This window comes from Oncorhynchus mykiss, chromosome 4 (assembly GCF_013265735.2).
Source record: "Oncorhynchus mykiss isolate Arlee chromosome 4, USDA_OmykA_1.1, whole genome shotgun sequence".
NCBI classification, from domain to species: domain Eukaryota; kingdom Metazoa; phylum Chordata; class Actinopteri; order Salmoniformes; family Salmonidae; genus Oncorhynchus; species Oncorhynchus mykiss.
Window position 1 is genome coordinate 15,697,962 of NC_048568.1, and position 22,011 is coordinate 15,719,972.

Sequence of the window (22,011 nt, forward strand, 5' to 3'; positions counted from 1 at the left end):
TTGTAAGCAGGAATCGGGAGGATAGAATTATGGTCAGATTTGCCAAATGGAGGGCGGGGAAGAGCTTTCTATGACTCTCTGTGTGTGGAGTAAAGGTGGTCTGGAGTTTTTTCCCTCTGGTTGCACATGTGACGTGCTGGTAAAAATTGGGTAAAACTGATTTAAGTTTGCCTGCATTAAAGTCACCGGCCACTAGGAGAGCGTCTACTGGCTAAGCTTGTTTGCTTATGGCCTTATAGAGTTGGTTGAGTGCGGTCTTCGTGCCAGCATCGGTCTGTGGTGGTAAATAGACGGCTACGAATAATATAGATGAGAACTCTCTTGGTAGATAGTGTGGTCTACAGCTTATCATAAGGTACTCTACCTCAGGCAAGCAATACCTCGAGACTTCTTTAATATTAGACATTGGGTACCAGCTGTTATTGACAAAAAGACACACACCCCCATCCCTCGTCTTACCAGACGTAGCTTCTCTGTTCTGCCGGTGCATTGAAAATCCCTACAGCTCTATATTATCCGTGTCGTCGTTCAGCCACGACTTGAAGAAACATAAGATATGGCAGTTTTTAATATCCTATTGGTAGGATAATCATAATCGTAGATCATCAGTTTTATTTTTCCAATGATCGCATGTTAGCAAGTAGAATTGATGGCAGTGGGAGTTTATTCACTCGCCTATGGATTCTCAAAAGACAGCTTGATCTGAGTCCTCCTTTCCTCCGTCTTTTCTCCGATCTGGGCCTGTTCCCAGGAGAGCAGTATATCTTTCTCGTCGGACTCATTAAAGGAAAAAGATTCCTCCAGTTTGTGGTGACTAATCCCAGTTCTGTTGTCCAGAAGTTATTTCAGTCATAAGAGACGGTAGCAGCACCATTATGTACAAAATAAGTTACAAACAATGCAAAAAAAACAAAATAGCACAATTTGTTACGGGCATGTAAAACGTCAGACATTCTCTTCGGCGCCATCTTAACAATGCTGTCAATCTCCCCATTTGACAAACCCTGAGAATTCCAAACAAGGACCAGAGGGGTTGGGAGACAGAATAGGCGTAGCCCCTCTTTAAACTCCTTTCTCAGCCCCTCAACCCCAAAGGCTGAAGTGGAACCTAACAATACTAGAAGTTTGGTTAGTCCCATTTCAAATGAGAACATTTAGGCAGTATCACAGTGGAGAAATGATTATAAAAACCCAGCCACGTACACTTTAAGCCCTAGCTCTCTCGAAGCCCCGAGTGAATATGTTTTTTTTTTTTGGTATCCAGTTGAGCCAGACTTGCATTGCATAAACACAGGAAATGACAGACTCAAACATCTGCAACATTTCGATATAGATCTCTGGGCTTTTAACCCTTTAATTGCTCCTGCTACAATAAGCTACAGTTGGTTGTTTACTCCGAGTGTGCTTGCTCATCACAGCATGTAGGCAGTAGGAACAGGGAATGAGTTTAATCTTGATTCAGTGGCTATATAGGCTATTATGTCTGTGTTATGGAGACATTATAAATGATTGCATTCTTAAATGGTCATCATCAAAGGATTTGGTTAACTCAATCATTTGCATCTCTAGATTGAAAGCAACATGCAGGGAGCTTAGATTACTATGTGTTATCGATATTTGCATCAATTATTGTCTTTGCATTGGGGACACTGTAAACTATTATGGTAATATTGTATTCAGATGCTTGACTTCTCCACGCATAAATTATTCAAATAAGCTTTTTCTTGTTTTTTTCTACTCACTGTGGGAGTACAATGCTTTTCCTGGTCTACATCCCAAATAAATGCATTATTCCGAACTGAAGCCAGCTGGTGGAGAGAGCCTTTTTACAAGCTACCATTCCATGGAGGAATAGAAAGTGGACATGATAAGGCGTCTTGGTATAACTCCAAAAGAATTCACAGAGCTTTGTCCCCAGATGTGAATACTTTAAAGTTAGTAGGCTAAACAGAACACGTATTTGATTGGTTATAGTCGACTGTGTGTGGATCACCGGATCTTTAGTGACAAAAAGTTGAGACGGTTGACAGTAAAACAATAGTAGACATTCTCTGCGCCTTGCGCAGCTTGGAACAGTTAGTACAGACGTGTAGCCAACAGTCCAGGTGCGCGTTTTGGAAATGGAGCGAAACAATGAAATCTTTTCTCTTTGGAAGTTTATTCTTTTTCGTATCGGCACTCGATTATAAATGTAATGGGAATACAAACGGACTTAGCAAGCCAACCACGAGTGTCGAGAAACATGGCTTGCGTTATCATTTTCCATGCGTAATGGGCAAATAACACCAGCTAGAAAGAAGCACCATATTTTACAGGTAAGAAACAATTACATTATTCTTCAAGAAAAAATGTGTTGTCCTCGATGGCATTTTCTGTATTAAAATAACGATTATTTACATGGTTCTATTTGAACCTTTATTTAAACATGTTTTTATCTATCGAATCCCATTGACTGGGTCGTCTCATGGAGCTGCGCTCGTATCAAATATCATTTCTATCCTTCTCACCACTTTGATCTCTCAATTTTTTTTATTTTATTCTGGTGAATTCAAAATTCATTCCCATCGTTTCATCACAGGCTGTTTTTATCATTGCATCATATCTGTTTTAAACAATTTACCCTGCAGGCATTTTGTTTGAAAATGAGAATGGGAACATAGCAGCAAATGTTCTATTGATCTGGTGTTTGTAGGTTTTCACATACTGTATCCTCTACACGTGCACATGCAGTGATTGATTATATTATTGTTTATTGCATTACTGTGCAAATTATTCATTTTCTTGGAACCAGCGGTACCATTACACCGCCCACCCACACACTGCACACACGCGCCCGTCTAGAAGTTACTGACACGGCTCTCTCTCTCTCACTCACTCACCCTCTCACTAATCCAGACATTATGCAGCGTCTGGAACAACACCTCCCACTTCAACCTGGACTCATGGGTAGATGTAACATAGTACAGGTAAATCCGAGACACTCAAATTAGAGTGATATGTTATGTTTCATGTGGTATCATCCATTTTATATGATATGTTATGAATAACAATATGTTGTGGTTAATGTTAGCTAGGTGGCTAATGCTAACGTTATCTAGGCTAGATGTTAAGGTTAGGGGTTAAGGTTAGGAGTTAGGTTAAGGTTAGGGTTATGGGAATGGTTGACTTACGTAACCATCTGTCTTATGTAACCATACCAAACATATCAAACTAATTTTAGCGTCACAGATGTACATTTACTATGTTACGTCTAGTCTATGAGACCAGGCTGCCCCCTTGATCACACCAATAATGCCCTGACCACAATCCTCCTCATCTCATCTGCTATGGCTGCTGTCAATAAATCATTTGCCAAAGCAGCAAGGGAATTTTTTGATTATATGCAATTTTCCTTCAACATTTTGCATTATCTGATCATTTAAACTCATGTCAAGTTTGACACATTACAATCTGGGAAGACTAGATTTGGTTTTCAACACTGAACAGACATGTATATTCACTGACACCCTGACATATTATTGTCTGTTTTTCATCTATTCTGTTTTATCTCTGACAGAATATTTTTTTTTACGTTTATGATTCTCATGGGGTGTCCTACTCTTATTAGATTTCCTGTGTGTCCTTTGCAAAAAAAAACATGTGGCATTCGAGCAATGTTCTATGTTCCAAACACATCGTTAAAAAGAAGAAAAGAAAGTCAACAGGAACTGCACTCTCCGATTTATTGATATATCCACCCCCTGCCGCCCACTGCTCCTCTCTCTCTCCTCATCCTGGTATTTCATGGTGAACTTTAGATAAGTCGACATCAAAAGGCTACACCACCCACACCTGCTCTCAGACCTAATGCTGGGTGGGGGGGGGGGGGTGGGGGGTACTGGGTGGGTGGGGGATGGGTGCAGTCAGAGAAGTGGGTCATACAACTGTCATGCATCCACCCAAGAGTCTCCTCTCTGTCTGCAATGGGAATAACACATTTTGTAGATCCATCTAGTATTTTCACCATGCAATCATGTGCAGTGACCTTAAACTACTAAGGAAGTGCCTTGAGGGATGTACTCAGATGCAGGGTTGGTAGGTTATTTTCTAAATGTAATCTGTTACAGTTACTAGTTACCTGTCCAAAATTGTTATCAAATAAAGTACGTTTTGGATTACCCAAACTCAGTAACGTAATCTGATTACATTCCGTTACTTTGAGATTACTTTCCCCCTAAGAGGCATTAGAGAAGACTAACATGTATGTTACCAATTGAACAACATCTATTGCAGGATAAATCAATGTTAAAGTTTACATAGCTGGCCATATTTGGATGTTACATTTATGGATGTTAAAGTTATGTAGGCTTCTTCCAACCCATCGCTTTCTATTACATATAATATAATATAATAATATGATTAAATTATATCTTTACATTAAAAACAAAAGTATATCAGAATTCCAGTCATTCCAATAAATGTTATACCCTTTGATCTTCAAGAATAAGACGTGGAAATATAGAAGGATAGATCAGCTAAATTGTTTTACCTGAGCATGACCCCAAAATTAAGGACATATTAGCCAGCCCTACTCTGCTATTTGTGATTTTGTTGTCATGGAGGACTGATTGGGCTCATTGATTCCAGTTGAACAATAAATGCTGCGCTCATGGAATGGCATGCTTTGAGCACTACTGAGAAGTGCTATTTACATGTGAGAAATTAATGTCATATGCTGCATTTGCTATAGGCCTTTTCTTAACGTTTTTGTTGGTGACACTTTGATATCTTGATAGTATGCAGCTGTTTAAAGGGCAAATCCACAGATAAAACAATTTTGGTAAAAAAGCTGAGGGATGGGCCTGGAGAAATGTAACCACTCACAGATTAAAGGAAAAAGCTATGGATGCAAGGACTGACCATCCGTGATATAAATGGTTTTGTTTTAACCATGTTATGAGGCTATACAGTGTTTGTTTACATTTACAATGTTTACAATGAGCCTGTAATGTAACCCACAAATGCTGATGCTCCAGATACTCAACTAGTCTAAAGAAGGCCAGTTTTATTGCTTCTTTAAACAGCTCAATAGTTTTCAGCTGTGCTAACATAATTCCAAAGGGTTTTCTAATGATCAATTCGTCTTTTAAAATTATAAACTTGGATTAGCTAACACAACGTGCCATTGGAACACAGGAGTGATGGTTGCTGATAATGGGCCTCTGTACGCCTATGTAGATATAAAAAATGAGCCGTTTCCAGGTACAACAGTCATTTACAACATTAACAATGTCTACACTGTTATTCTGATCAATTTGATGTTATTTTAATTACAACAGATGTGGTTTTCTTTCAAAAACAAGGGCATTTCTAAGTGATCCCAAACTTTTGAACGGTAGTCGGAAGTTTGCATAAACCTTAGCGAAATACATTTAAACTCAGTTTTTCAAAATTCCTGACATTTAATCCTAGTAAAAATTCTCTGCCTTAGGTCAGTTCGGATCACCACTTTATTTTAAGAATGTGAAATGTCAGAATAATAGTAGAGAGAATTATTTCTTTCAGCTTTTATTTCTTTCATCACATTCCCAGTGGGTCAGACGTTTACATACACTCAATTAGTATTTGGTAGCATTGCCTTTAAATTGTTTAACTTGGGTCAAACATTTTGGGTAGCCTTCCACAAGCTTCCCACAATAAATTGGGTGAGTTTTGGCTCATTTCTCCTGACAGAGCAGGTGTAACTGAGTCAGGTTCATAGGCCTCCTTGCTCGCACATGCTTTTTCAGTTCTGCCCACAAATTTTCTAGAGGATTGAGGTCAGGGCTTTGTGATGGCCACTCCAATACCTTGACTTTGTTGTCCTTAAGCCATTTTGCTACAACTTTGGAAGTATGCTTGGGGTCATTGTCCATTTGGAAGACCCATTTGCGACCAAGCTTTAACTTCCTGACTAAATGTCTTGAGATGTTGCTTCACTATAGCCACATACTTTTCCTCTTTCATGATGCCATCTATTTTGTGAAGTGCACCAGTCCCTTCTGCAGCAAAGCACCCCCACAACATGATGCTGCCACCCCCGTGCTTCACGGTTGGGATGGTGTTCTTCGGCTTGCAAGCTTCCCCCTTTTTCCTCCAAACATAACGATGATCATTATGGCCAAACAGTTCTATTTTTGTTTCATCAGACAAGAGTACATTTCTCCAAAAAGTACAATCTTTGTCCCCATGTGCAGTTGCAAACCGTAGTCTGGCTTTTTAATGGTGGTTTTGGAGCAGTGGCTTCTTCCTTGCTGAGCGGCCTTTCAGGTTATGTCGATATAGGACTCGTTTTTACTGTGGATATAGATACTTTTGTACCTGTTTCCTCCAGCATCTTCACAAGGTCCTTTGCTGTTGTTCTGGGTTGATTTGCACTTTTCGCACCAAAGTACGTTCATCTCTAGGAGACGGAACGCGTCTCCTTCCTGAGTGGTATGATGGCTGCGTAGTCCCATGGTGTTTATACTTACTATTGTTTGTACAGATGAACGTGGTACCTTCAGGCATTTGGAAATTGCTCCCAAGGATGAACCAGGCTTGTGGAGGTCTACAATGTTTTTTTCTGAGGTCTTGGATGATTTCTTTTGATTCTCCCATGATGTCAAGCACAGAGGCACTCTTTGAAGGTAGGCCTTGAAAAACATCCACAGGTAGACCTCCAACTGACTCAAATGATGTCAATTAGCCTATCAGAAGCTTCTAAAGCCATGACATCATTTTCTGGAATTTTCCAATCTGTTTAAAGGCACAGTCAACTTAGTGTATGTAAACTTCTGACTCACTGGAATTGTGATGAAATAAATAAAAGCTGAAATAAATAATTCTCTCTACTATTATTCTGACATTTCACATTCTTAAAATAAAGTGGTGATCCTAACTGACCTAAGACTGGGAATCTTTGCTAGGATTAAATGTCAGGATTTGTGAAAAACTGAGTTTAAATGTATTTCACTAACGTGTATTTAAACTTTCGACTTCAACTGTGTAAATACAAAAATAGATGTAGCAACTACAGATTGCCCCTTTAAGTCTATCAAAAGTGTGCAAGGTTGAGCATGTGTCCATTAGACCTATGGATTTTATTTTTTATCAGCATGAATTAGATTGAGCAATAAAAGCCCCACTTTTATTCCATAGGCTTGAATCCGCACTATGCAGCTTTTGCAAGAGCACATTTTTCACTGGCTGTCCACTGGTTTCAAAAACAATGATTGATAGGCAGGTTAAACTTCTCGAATTCAACCATTATTGGGTTCAAATACACATTTAGATTTGTGAACAGCCCTCCGCAACAACCCCAATGCGTTAGGCGCAAATAGCTAAATGAGAGAGTAGGAGTGTGACTCACATCAATGCGCTATGTAAATATAAATATTAAGTGATATCCATATCGCCGTAAACTACATCGCTGCTGTCATCCTTACCTACAGGTGTTTATTCAAGTTGGATAATCTTTAGATGTCGACAGCAGCCCCACCATTAGAAGACATAGCTCGGACTGTAGCCTACAAAAGCCTATTCCTGCTCTTTTCCCGCGATCTATCAAGGCCCCCGAGTGGTGTAGCGGTCTAAGGCACTGCGTCTCAGGCTGTATCACAACCGGCCGTGATTGGGAGTCCCATAGGGCGGCGCACAATTGGCCCAAAGTCGTCTGGGGTAGGGTTTGGTCGGGGTAGGCCTTTTATGTAAATAAGAATTTGTTCTTAACTGACCTCCCTAGTTTAAAAAAAGGTTAAATTAATTCATTAATAATAAAAAAACATTTGGTGTGTCATCATAGTGGTCTCGGACTTGTGGTTAGCCTCGCTCAGGTGGTAAAAACATGGATAAAAATGGTCAATGCTGATTTGAATGTCATTGAGCATCCTTTCATCTAGTTTTTCAAAAGTATCTGTAATCTGATAACAATATTGATGCTGGTAATGTACGGATTACAGTTACCGTTTTTTGCAATGTAACAGAGTGTGCAAAGCTGTCATCAAGGCAAAGGGTGGCTATTTGAAGAATATCAAATATATTTTGATTTGTTTAACACTTTTTTTAGTTACGACATTATTCCATATGTGTTATTTCATAGTTTTGATGTCTTCACTATTATACAATGTAGAAAATAGTAAAAAAAAAATAAAGAAAAACCCTTGAATGAGTAGGTGTTCTAAAACTTCTGACTGGTGGTGTAAATATTCCCTATAGAGCGAGAGTGTGCTCCTCGGACACTGAGATTTTTTTTGTGTGTAAACATGACAACCTGTCCACACTACAGTACCCCCTGTTGTTCACGCTGACAGAGAGAGGATGTTGAGGATTCACTCCACACACCTCTTGGTGAAGCACCATGTATCTGCACCTCTCCTGCCTTCAACCTGGTTGTTGGTACTTTTGAAGGGGTTTTATTGGAAACACTGATGAGATTACCGTTCCTAAAAAGATAGCATATTTCTCTCATAAATTGATTGTCATGGTTCATTGGCAAATGTTGAAATAGGATGGTGTATGGTAGTCAGTACGGTTGAGTACTGATTAGTACTGACCAGTGCTGCTTGTGTTAGCTGAGGCTCTATTTTACTGTAAAATGTATATATTTCAAGGTCCCTTGTGAGTCATCTCCATCAATAGACTGCCATAACTAATTCTATACTTTTAAATTTAAGATCCGTTTAAGATCATAGGGACTAAGTAACGGCCTCTTATATTTCTTTAAACCCTTTTACTAGGAAATGAGATGTTCCTCCTGAGATGACAAATAGATGGAGTCATTTGGAAAAGAGCATCTGTGTGTGCTTGTCTGTGGTGTGTGTAAGAGAGGAAGAGAGACAGAGTGACAGATATATGAGAGAGATACAAACAGCTGGAGTGGAAAAGGCAGGGGACATGTGTAAATGTAAAGTGCTATATCACAGCTAAATCTGTATTAATTCGCTCACAAACACAATGCAATTTGCCCTTTCAATCATCATTTTGGCTTCCAAAAAGGCTCTCCTTTCTTTTAGCAAGAAAAAAACAAAGAGGGCAAACACCAGATTGCCAGATTAATTGTTGCCTATGGGCTGTGACTAGAATTCATATTAGAACATAATTGTCATCATTCTTAATTACCAAAGCAAGCATAAGAGCAGTTTCTGCAGATGCTGTTCCCAGCTTGATGACGCCCCCAAAGGTTATGGTTGCTCTGCCTCCCACCATGGGAATGCCAGGAGGACAGTGCCAGCAACCCAGCAACTAGAGAAGAGACATCAGTAAACATACCAGATGCGTCTCACTCCCCTTCTCTGTTTGTCTTTACAGGGCCGTGGACAGCGGTAGTGATGATTTCAGCTGGTGGAGTGATTACGGGCCACCTTGCTGCACTGAAGAGGCAGGACTCGGCCCGCTCCCAACACCATCTGCCCATCCAGTCCCCAGCCCCAGGAGAGGCCCAGGAGAAGAGGAGGGCCAAGCGTAAACCCAGAGCCGACGTAGTGGTGGTCAGGGGAAAGATCCGCCTCTACTCTGCCTCTGGGTTCTTCCTCATCCTGGGTGTATTGATCCTGCTGATGGGCATCGCCATGGCCGTGCTGGGCTACTGGCCACACAGAGAGGATCTCGTAGCGGCCAACGCCAAGCTATCCACCAACGACACCAGGGTGACCCGGGAGGAAAGTGGTACACTGGCCCAGTTCTTTGAGCAGCACCTGCACTCTGAGAAGATGAAGATGCTGGGCCCCTTCACCATGGGTATCGGTATCTTCATCTTCATCTGTGCCAATGCCATCCTGCACGAAAACAGGGACCGGGAGACCAAGGTGATCCACATGAGAGACATGTACTCCACCGTCATCGACATCCACAGCCTGAGGATCAAAGAGCACAAGTACATGAATGGGGCCTACTCCGGCTCTTATGGGGAGCATGAGGTCAGGACCTATGAGAACCAGTGTGCCTCCAAGCTTGCTGCTAACACCCTGCTAGGGTTCCCCAGCATGGGGAACAATGTGAGGGTGTCTCGCAGGGCCAGCTCTACGGAGGACGAGGAGGGCCTTCTCAATGAGGCCAAAGGGGGGCATGGTCTCCTGCCTTCACTCTACAGAGAGCGCTCTGGCTCCATCTTTGGTCTGCAGCATGAGGGCAGCCGCCACAGGGACGAGAGGAGCAGCTTCCCCAAGAGATGCCAGACCAGGTCAATCGTCTCGTCCTCGATCAGCGCTTTCACCCTGCCCGTTATCAAGCTCAACAACTGTGTGATCGACGAGCCTGACATGGACAACATCACAGAGGACCTGGAGCACATTCGGGTTAGGTCCCGACCCCCCTCTGTGGAGTCCCTGGCTGTGCCTGTTCCGGCAGACATTGCCAAAGCCTACAAACCTCCCGACGTCATGCTCCTCAGGAGTAACTCAGCCACAGAGTCCCACTCCTTCTCGTCCTCTCATAGCTCTCTGTCCCCAGGCTCTGCCAGTGGGAGGTACCTGTCCCCCGGGACTGCCCGCAAGGACTTCGGCTCTAACAACTCCCTCCACATGCTTTCTTCTCACTCTAAGTCTCTGGACCTGGATCGAAGGCCCACCACCCTAACAGTGAAGCCAGAGCAGAGGAAACATCCCAGCTGGCCCCGGCTGGACCGCAGCAATAGTAAAGGCTACATGAAGCTGGAGAACAAGGAGGATCCTATGGACAGACTGCAGTTGCCCCAGGTAGCAGTCAAGCAGGATTACACCAAGAAAGAGAAACTGCTCATGATCTCCAGGTCTCACAATAACCTCAGCTTTGAACACGATAAGCAGTTCATGAACAACACTATGAAACGAGGGAGCTCTGAGACCAGGTTTTAAATGGAACTCTTACAAAACCTGGTCTCAGACGTGTTTGTGCCGTCTTGCCAACTCCTACGGTCATTGCCACCTGATGAGGACCATATGAGTTGGCAAGAAAGCACAAACACATCTGGGTCCAGGCTATATGAAGCCCACTACTTGGACCTAAATCTAACAATGTGTTTGTTTGTGTGACAAGATCATTCTGCAATACAATTCTAGCTGTTCACTCTCAGTGTTGCTTAGTAAATTGTAAGTGTGATCACATGTTGTTTTGGGATGGAGCTCTCAGGTAGTCCGTCTGTTTGCAGTCTAAAGAAAGAGTGGCTGTGTTACGTGTGTGAGATATTTGCAGCACAAATCAATTCATAAACTTTTTTCAAATTAGGTTTAAAGTGAACTTAGAAGTACAGAAACCTACACCATTAACTTGTGGTTTGTTTTTCTTGTCACATTTCCAGTCTTTGTGTTGTTGCAACACGCTGTACTTTTTGTTCAAACCGGTCAGTGTACGTACAAGAGTTGTTTAGATATTTTGCTATGGAGCTTTTAATAATGTAATTGTTCTCAACACACACTGCTATTTTTTTAAGGAAAAAGGTGTAAAATTTACAATTTACTCAGAATAAAATTAAGCTTTTCAATGAGTAACATTTGTCTTTGATGATAGCCTATACTATTTTGTTCTCCCCAGCCTTGGAAATGTGCTATGTGTTCACAGAAAAGTATTTAACCTTGCCTTAGTAGATGTATTTTAAACACAAAGATAGAGTCAATACTATAAACAGTACAGAGTATTTCTGCTCGCATCTGTTTGTCTGATATTCATTTAGTCTCTTGAATTCTGAAAGTGAATGAACTGAGAAATTCTCCTAACATTGCTTTCTCGCCCCACAAACTTTGAATCGGTTGTGAAGGGAAAATATTTTATCTTTGGAAGCAAGGAAGTAAATAGCATTCCCATGTTGAACAATAGGAGATCTGGAAGTACCGAATTGGGAGCTGCCAGAGTAGAGAGGAGTCTCATAAGATGGTTCCATCTGGAGGGGGAGTGAACCAAGATGTGTGTGACTTCCAGGAAGCCTCATATTGAAACAAGGTTTGCACATTGTCAATACGAACAGGAGAAACTGTGCCGTGTGCATGTTCAGGATTTGATATATTTTCCATGTTTTCTTTTGCTGAAATGTCTATCTGACTGCAATTAGAAAGACATTTGATTGAATATTTTTGTGTCCCCTATTTGTTATCTGTAAGAGGTGGTATTTTGTGAAAACAGCAATCAATGAAACATTGGATGTCTGGGTGCAAGTCTATTTTGGACAGGTGGAGTGGCGTGAATTCCAATCCGCCTCTCATAGTCTTCAACAATACACCCTCTGCCTTGCCGATTTGGTCTGTTATTGCTATGCTCTTTTAAGCATGGGTAGACTATTCACAATATATCATCTTCCCATAAGCCACTTCTAAAATAATAAGGTAATATCATCCCATTGAGCACATACTGGTTAAATCAACGTTGTTTCCATGTAATTTCAATGAAATTATGTCGAACCAACGTGGAATAGACATTGAATTGTCTGTGCCCAGTGGGATATGGATGAAGCATTGGCTAATCCTCTGATGTTCTTAAGTAGTGAATGTTACTTCATGCAAAGTAATAAAGAGTATCTCTTGCTTTGATTTTGTACATTTGTATAGAATATCGTGGCATATACAGTGCCTTGCGAAAGTATTCGGCCCCCTTGAACTTTGCGTCATTTTGCCACATTTCAGGCTTCAAACATAAAGATATAAAACTGTATTTTTTTGTGAAGAATCAACAACAAGTGAGACACAATCGTGAAGTGGAACGACATTTATTGGATATTTCAAACTTTTTTAACAAATCAAAAAGTGAAAAATTGGGCGTGCAAAATTATTCAGCCCCCTTAAGTTAATACTTTGTAGCGCCACCTTTTGCTGCGATTACAGCTGTAAGTCGCTTGGGGTATGTCATCAGTTTTGCACATCGAGAGACTGAATTTTTTTCCCATTCCTCCTTGCAAAACAGCTCGAGCTCAGTGAGGTTGGATGGAGAGCATTTGTGAACAGCAGTTTTCAGTTCTTTCCACAGATTCTTGATTGGATTCAGGTCTGGACTTTGACTTGGCCATTCTAACACCTGGATATGTTTATTTTTGAACCATTCCATTGTAGATTTTGCTTTATGTTTTGGATCATTGTCTTGTTGGAAGACAAATCTCCGTCCCAGTCTCAGGTCTTTTGCAGACTCCATCAGGTTTTCTTCCAGAATGGTCCTGTATTTGGCTCCATCCATCTTCCCATCAATTTTAACCATCTTCCCTGTCCCTGCTGAAGAAAAGCAGGCCCAAACCATGATGCTGCCACCACCATGTTTGACAGTGGGGATGGTGTGTTCAGCTGTGTTGCTTTTACGCCAAACATAACGTTTTGCATTGTTGCCAAAAAGTTCAATTTTGGTTTCATCTGACCAGAGCACCTTCTTCCACATGTTTGGTGTGTCTCCCAGGTGGCTTGTGGCAAGCTTTAAACGACACTTTTTATGGATATCTTTAAGAAATGGCTTTCTTCTTGCCACTCTTCCATAAAGGCCAGATTTGTGCAATATACGACTGATTGTTGTCCTATGGACAGAGTCTCCCACCTCAGCTGTAGATCTCTGCAGTTCATCCAGAGTGATCATGGGCCTCTTGGCTGCATCTCTGATCAGTCTTCTCCTTGTATGAGCTGAAAGTTTAGAGGGACGGCCAGGTCTTGGTAGATTTGCAGTGGTCTGATACTCCTTCCATTTCAATATTATCGCTTGCACAGTGCTCCTTGGGATGTTTAAAGCTTGGGAAATCTTTTTGTATCCAAATCCGGCTTTAAACTTCTTCACAACAGTATCTCGGACCTGCCTGGTGTGTTCCTTGTTCTTCATGATGCTCTCTGCGCTTTTAACGGACCTCTGAGACTATCACAGTGCAGGTGCATTTATACGGAGACTTGATTACACACAGGTGGATTGTATTTATCATCATTAGTCATTTAGGTCAACATTGGATCATTCAGAGATCCTCACTGAACTTCTGGAGAGAGTTTGCTGCACTGAAAGTAAAGGGGCTGAATAATTTTGCACGCCCAATTTTTCAGTTTTTGATTTGTTAAAAAAATTTGAAATATCCAATAAATGTCGTTCCACTTCATGATTGTGTCCCACTTGTTGTTGATTCTTCACAAAAAAATACAGTTTTATATCTTTATGTTTGAAGCCTGAAATGTGGCCAAAGGTCGCAAAGTTCAAGGGGGCCGAATACTTTCGCAAGGCACTGTATAGGCTACTGTCCACACAACTCCCGCTCCGATACTCATCCTAAACAGAAAAAGGTTACAGATAAAGTTGGAGATAGTTTTGGATTTGAGAAGGAAGATAAAGTTTGACTGAGGCCATCTGTAGAGTTAGCATCAAAGCAAATTACATTGTGGCTTCAAAGAACAATCAACAAACCAAAGAAGCCAATATCTATTTCAGCATAAATATTATATCAAAAGAAACAAAAAGTACTTTGTTGTCAGTTCTGCCTCATTGCTAGATCCTCCCACCGCTGCTCCTTGGGGACTCCCCCGTCACTGACGGCAAATTACCTTGGTGGAGCAGGGCAGGCCAGGGTTAATTGGTAGGAGCTGAGAGATGCCTTGGGGTTTGGACCTCGCTCACTCACCAGGGGAATGGGAGCGTTGGGTGAGACCCTGGCCTTCGGGATGCTATTCTAGCTCATTAGGACGTCAATCTGCAACACATTTCCGGCAGGGGTTTGGGACCCCCTGACTGCCATGGCAACAAAGGCACCCTCAGTTTTTAAACCCAAATGCAGCTAGGCAGCTGCTTCAGGCACGCGACAAAAGAGAGCAGCAAAGGATCATGGGTCAAAACAAGAGAAAAACATTAATATGATAAAGATGGCTTAAAATGTCATTGATCCAGTAAGACAGTATCTTGAAATGTGGATGTTTTCTTTATTCAGTTATTCAACTTATGATAAAACTGCTACTTAGCCAAACTAATGAGCAAGCTAAGACTGTTCATTGCCTCTGTCTACTAATTGGCTTACCTTCTGTGAACTTCAGCACCTTGTTATTGTCCTTCGTGTTTTAGGAAACTCCGCCATTAGGCTGCATCCAAGGTCACTCAGGGGCATTACACTCCTATTAATAATGTCTTGACTGAGTCACATGGCCTATTATTCCCCATCCTCATTTTCCAAGAGGCGTGTTGGTAAACCAGAGTGTGACCTATCTTGTCCACACTAAGCTGAGGGTGTCGGGTGAGTCAATGCTGGAGGTCTCGGGGGACTCGACCGTCTCCTGAGGTCCACCTACTTCACATTCTAAACCATTGCAGTGAAATCAGTGACCCACCCTCCTGTCACTATCTCTGAAGGCACCTCTATGTTCAGGGGTCACGTCGTGTTTCAGTGAAATGCCATAACGAGTGCTTGATTGTGCCAAGAGTAGCCTATGAATCATTGTAGGCAGAGTAAATGTTTCACATTGCTTTTAAACACTGTATTGATTGAGAAAATGTCTGTAAGAGCTGGTTATACAGTTTGACTACATAATGGCCTTTAAGGGAGGGACTTCTTTGTCAGTGGCTACTGCTGTGCTGTGAATGGGCTGTGATTGTCATTGTTACCGGGTCCGTGCATAGCAATCAATGACAAGAAATAATGTGTCCTGTCAAGTGTTGTGTTTTTGGCATCATTAAAGTGAAGACTTATTTTATCAAATCAATTCTCTGTAATTATTATTATGCGATTAAACTAATCATGTCAATTTAATTAACTAGGAAGTCTGGGCACCAAGGAAAATCTTCAGATTACAAAGTTAGAATATTTTAATATCTGATCAATTAGTTTCTTAATTAATTAAATATTCTTTACCACACGTTAGTCTCATTCCAAACGTCATAAATTGTTGGTTATCTGCACAAACCCAGCCTTTACTATGACTCATCCATACACCAATCGTCTTAAATCATTTAGTAAATACTAACTAACTAAACAATCACAGAAATGCATAAACAAACAACACAGTAGATATGGTTACAAGGAAATTATAGGGGAGGTTCCCTCGCGGGCTAAGCCAATATGACGGCTTGGTGGACAAAGGGAAGTGGGTGTGGACTGAAAAGGGCAGGAAAGACAAAAGGCGTCACTACACAGTTTATAATTATATTAATTGAAATGCCAATCCTTTGCACATGAACGCTCACTCATTCGGGAACAATTGCAATCAATATTTACGCCCAGTGTGTCGTCGTGATCTCTGTTGGAATCGTCAGTCCTTCTGTTGGAGAGTTCATCCAAGTCTCTATCTCGCTCTGCTTCCCTGAAGATCAAAGTATTTCGTGGTTATAATGGATACTCCAGAGTACCATTCAGAAATGTTCTCATAGAGTAGCTGTTTCGACGGTTGTCGGTCTTTGCATCACAGGTTGACATCATTTCTACCTGCAGACCAGTAATTAGTGTCTAAGATTTGCTCTTATTCTGTAGGGATCGATAGTCTCAGAGTTGAACCATTTCCAGCCGTGTAGCCAATGCTCCACGTGGTATGGTTAGGAATTCAACAAATATTTCAACCTTAGATTATACTGAGGTTTTTGCGGTCTAACTCAACCTGTGCCCCCTCGGTGTCCATCGAGGTACTCGTGGTCTGAAGAGGATTTACTCAGGAGGGGTTTTTATTCGTAACAATAGAAAAGCCGGGTCTATGACGCCAGATCATGTCTGTGCTCACGGGGGCGGGCCAATGGCTTAGTTCATCTTTAAAGGGAATACAATTATATTTCATTAAATGTTTAACATCACCTTACATCATCTCACAAATAGTTTCATCTTTACTCATTCATTTTATACAATAATTAGATGCAAACCCCATAATTGATAAGTGTACATATACATATACAGAGATATAGTTGTGTGGACCATTCCCACCTTCTTACAAGTGGACCTTTTGTATCAAATTCCCATTTTGAGGATTTAGGAGTTTGCCATGTGAAATTCTTTGTTCTCGCTATGTGTCTCTCTTTCTGCATGGCCAGAGGGAGAGAGTCTCCTCCAGGAACGTATGACCTGAGATAACAGAACCTGGGTGTAGGAGAGAGAGGGGGGGGGGGGGGAAGAGATGCCACAAGCTATACCCAGAAAGTGTCACGTCCTGACACAAGTTTACAGCAAAGTGTGCAATGTCACTTCTATCTGAGGGTGTAAACTGTATGATGTCACTTCTAAGGGTGTAAAGGCAGGGTATAAAGTATGTGATGTCACTTTTATCTGAGGGTGTAATCACAGACGTTATACCCTGCCTTTACACCCTCACATTAGAAGTGACAAGGTAGGGCATAAACTGTGTGATGTCACTTCTGAGGGTGTAAAGTGTGTGCCGTCATGAACTTTATGAAACTTGTTTCAACAGCCCCTGCTGATAGGTGTTGCACAGTGAGTGGGTAACATGAATGATTCAGAGATCTCCCAGTCTGTATTGTTCACAGCAACAAAGGTACAGTATGTAGACATATCTGTTTACATTCCCCATCTTCACTCCCCGTCAGCTTTTTTGACGTAATGGGTACATATGTTCTGGAAATAGCTGCTCGCTGTTAGCTTCTAAACTTTCAACACTTAAAACATCAAGTCAATCATGTTGGTGTAAAACGATGTATATTTCTGTGCCTGTCGGCTTTCATGTCGTCTTTTGAATTAGGATGAAATGGAGATGGAGTTAAAGTAGTTGTGGTACATTCAAACAGTATAAAAATGTCTTCTGGCATTGTCTTTATCTGCATCAAATAATGGATGCGATTAACGAGGACGGAAGGAGAGATATGTAAATAAACCTAGTTAGGAATGTAACAAAACGTTGGTCTTTCTTTTCATTGTATATTAGTGGTAAAAGGTTTGAAATATTTGCTTTGTGTAACATTTGCCACATATGACAGTCATCCAGTGAACGTTTGAAAAGTTTGACATTTGTTTAGAAGGTCAGGGCACATGCCAATACTGCCTCACTCCCTACTGCATGGAATATGGAATGCAGAAATAGAATTCTAACCAGGTACAAATTAGCTCTAGTGTGTCTGTAAGAAAGAAAATAATGCAGTTGCCAATGTCACTATGAGAAAGAGAGGATGCATCTTTATCCTGAATATCCTCCAAGCAGCTTATTAGGGCAGACCACAGCTCCCTCCAAGCCTTCTGGGAAATGAAAGCGCTGTGATAACTAGTAAAGAGGGGTTGTGTGGGTAGCGTCTGGAACAGGGAAGCTGTTCAAGCTCTGAGCAGCTCTCACTCAGTCAGCCCCCATCACATACCATTGTACGCTCAGACCTGCACAGCGTGTGATGGTAACATTGTCTACTACACTATCTGTGAAATGAGTTGTGATGCTCACTTGTTTAAATGAAATATCATTGTATCTAAGGTATTTAGGGTTTGGTTTTTGCTGGGAAGACAAAATGGGCTTTTAGTACAGTATACTGCTGGGATTCATACAGCGAGGGAGACGGTGATTGTTGTTCATTCAAGAGGAAAGACCTCATTGCCCAACTACTCACACTCCACATGCTTATTAATAAATGACATGCAGACACAGCCGAGAGAGAATATGTGGAGAAATGGTTGGCTGAGCAAATATGAAGTGTCCTGCAGTATTCAAGAGTAGCGTCAAAGAGCATGTCTATTGGCAGAAACATTTGCGCCGGCATTCTGCATCTAGTCATTTCTTTCAAGTGATACATTATCGTTTCAGCGTGGGTTTTTAGACGTTGAACAACTCAGACATTTAATTGAGCCTGTGAAAAGGTGGTCCAATACCAACACCAGCCCATTATATGAAGGTAACGACATCCGCTGAGGCCTGCTGCGTTGCTTGGCCATCGAGTACCAGAGTCATGTACGGGGAGAGTTTAAGCGAAGGCCCACTCTCTTCTTCAAAAATCATACCAGGACTGCGCTTGCATCATCTGCCCACACATCTAACCAAAAATGGGAGCCATGCTCTGACTCACCCCCACCAATCCCTCTAAAAATCAGCCAATTAAATGACTTCTGCTTGGAGAGATACTGAAGGGCACCCAGAGCATCTCATTCCAGCTACACCTTTTCCTCCTCCATTCCTTGCCATCATCACTCCCGGTCATTCTGTTCATTTTCCTTATTAAAGAAAAAAGCTTTACTGTACACGTCAACACAGAGCGCTTCAGAGGTCTGATTGGTTAACCTCATTCCCTCATTCAAACACAGGCCTGGCTAGTACGTGTGTGTTTTGTCATTTGGGAACCAAGACAGGTTGCTAAAACAAGATGAATGAGGCAAGACATTTTCTTCTCTTCTCTTGTAATGTTGGATCCTGATTGAAGAGGGACGATTTGAGTTCCATTTAGAAATAGTTGTTTTGCGTAGTAGAAATTACACTACTATTTTCAGTCCCATTTAAGTGGCTGAGAAAGGTAGACATTTGAAAGTGTCTGATCATGATGGACATTATTGTGAAACTATTTGTGAACAGCTAGAGAGAAAGGCCTGACAGGGCTCTCACGGTAAGTCTTCTATTGTTCTTACTGATTGGCATATTTTGTCCACTTTGAAAGCAGTTATCCCTCAAGCAGTGGCAGTTCTAGCTTGTATGGCTCCCTGGGCGAACCCCCCCCCCAAAAAAATACTCATAAATATCTAAAAGAATTAACAAAGAAAAATAGGAACACGTACTGATGCTCGAGTGCCAAATCAACACATTACCCCTCCCCCAACACTGTCAACCAAGAGTCAAGACTAAACCAGTTCACCTTGGTGGTGTGCAGACTGGTTTTATATTATTCTTAATGATTTCGCAGAAACCAGAAAAAAATGCAACAATATGTCTGTGAAACTATATATTCACAGTGTTATGAATGAATTGCGGTGTATTTGGTGGCATTTCGTAGTGTGACTGATTTGACTAATTGCATTAGTACTGTACAAAGTTAGAGGTGTGCTATTTGATAGATTCCCCCGCTCCCCCTACCTCGGGCTTCCAGTGGGGAAGGTCAACCTACCCCCGCCCCCCTCCCCATCTCGTACTTCTGAGTGGGAGACCTTCCCAGGCAGTTGCCTGCCTAGCCCACTCCGACAAGGTTAATTGCCCCACAGTACCACACATGATATCATTGATGTGATGTGCAAATGAGCGATAGAAAACCGATCACGCAAATGTCACCATTCCAAAAGTTTTTGTGCAGGCGCCCCGTGCCGCCACTGGCGGCTGCCAATGTCGCCTATACCTAAATCTTCTACTGCCCTCAAGGATAAACCAGACGCCAATCAGCCTGAGTGGTCCTTGTTGTACACTTTCTTTCACAGTAAAATCTCAGATTTACTCACAGAAAGACTCAGATCCCTCTCATTAGTTGAGTACAGAGCAACACACTTGCAACAGTGGCGGCCGGTGCCGTTTAAGATATGGGAGGCCAATTATTATTTTTATGAGCATGGCCTTATTTCTATTACAGCATATTGGATGACTGTCATTCACATTCACCCAGCTCAATGTAACATTGGTTAAGGCTACCACATGGTACTAAAATGTTCCCAATTCCCATCATGTTGCTACAACCTAGCCTATGAATGAAATTTACAATGTTGAAATTTGAGTAACCAAGGTGACAAACATTGACACATTCAATACCACCTTACAATCTTGCTGATCAAGGATGTAATCATTAGTCCAGCAGTTGCAAACGAGAGTTTCTATTGGACAAATTTAGGTATGTTTATTCCCATTTTCTTCCGTTTGCTTCACTTTAAGAAACGTTTTTCAACAGAATCGGCAGGATGAATACACCCCCGATCACACGCAAACGCAGTTCATTTTCATAGCAGCCACATACAAACAGCATGATACCTTCGTGTTCCTTCTCATATCTACACTCTCCTCCTCTCACCTTTTCCCTTTGCTTGTGGACTTCAGTGCACAACACATCAGCGTTCTGTGACCAGGCACAAAAACCTTTCCAAGCCAAACCTTGTCATAACCGCAGACTACATTGTCATCCCCATATTAACATCCTAGTCAACATATTGGGTGGGCAACATGTCAGTTCATGCTGTAAGACCTTTGATAGGTTGGAGGATGTCCTCTGGAAGTTGCTATAATTACTGTGTAAGTCTATGGAAGAGGGTGAGAACCACGAGCCTCCTAGGTTTTGCATTAGAGTCAATGTACCCAGAGGAGGACGAAAACTAGTTGTCCGCCAGCAAAACCATCGTGCTACCCTACAGAGTGTTGTTGAAGCTAGTGTAGACCTTCATTAATCAAATATTTGGTCACATGTACATATATTGTGTATATTTTTATCTAAAAAGGACAACTTTAAAGGTTTCACTATTTTTATGAAATTCACTGATGAGGATGGTCCTCCCCTTCCTCCGAGGAGCCTCCACTGACTTGCAAGCACCCTAAGATATGACCCTGAATATCTCACACACTAGACCCTTGGTACACAAGGGACACTACACACACATTCATTCTAATGTTAAACAAAGATTTAGTAACTAGTACTGCATAATAAACCCCTCATTTATGCCCTCAATGCAAATGTCCTCATTTCAACTATTTACATACTGTCGGCTACATAATCATGAGTTAACACTGTCGTTCATTAATTGTTAGAGGAGTGCTTGAGAAAATAAAGGGAGCTTTTAAACCACAGCATTAATTGGCCTCTACATCCATTTATATACACAACACATCATTAAACAGTTTGAATTGTTGTTAAAGAGCACAGTTTAGCTGAAACCTCCCACTGGTGGCCTTGGCAGCTTTACAACAGTCCTCTCTCCTTTATTCATTCAGCTGTGTGTAATAATGTCATTCATATTTCAATGGATGTTTCCAGGTCAAATTAATGATTTATGTGCACAAGCCAGGGAATACAAAGATTTACTCAGAAAGAGACTGTTTACCATTCAATACAATTTTACAAAGGAGGGTCTGCCACAGTGTGGGTACCCTATCTCATATACTGAATCCATCAGTGAAACACAAATACATGTTCATATGCGTTTCTGGAAAAGATGGGGAAAGGAGAACAATTCCAATTTTACCAGACAAATTCTCATTTGACCTTGAAGGATAGCTACACTGTGTTTTCTGTTTGTTT

The 22,011-nt window shown here is 41.5% G+C and overlaps 1 protein-coding gene across 1 annotated transcript; it reads left to right on the forward strand.

The window, feature by feature from the left end:
- The first annotated feature begins 842 nt into the window (after positions 1–842).
- Positions 843–12,581, forward strand: LOC110522175 (transmembrane protein 200A). Its single transcript, XM_021600336.2, has 2 exons — positions 843–2,315; positions 9,307–12,581. The coding sequence occupies exon 2, from the start codon at positions 9,327–9,329 to the stop codon at positions 10,827–10,829; it is 1,503 nt and encodes a 500-aa protein (XP_021456011.2). The 5' UTR covers positions 843–2,315; positions 9,307–9,326; the 3' UTR covers positions 10,830–12,581.
- The last annotated feature ends 9,430 nt before the right edge of the window (positions 12,582–22,011 follow it).

What these genes read in the sequence shown, in the direction of transcription:
- LOC110522175 (XM_021600336.2), top strand. Translation starts at nt 9,327, where the DNA reads ATGATTTCAGCTGGTGGAGTGATTACGGGCCACCTTGCTGCACTGAAG.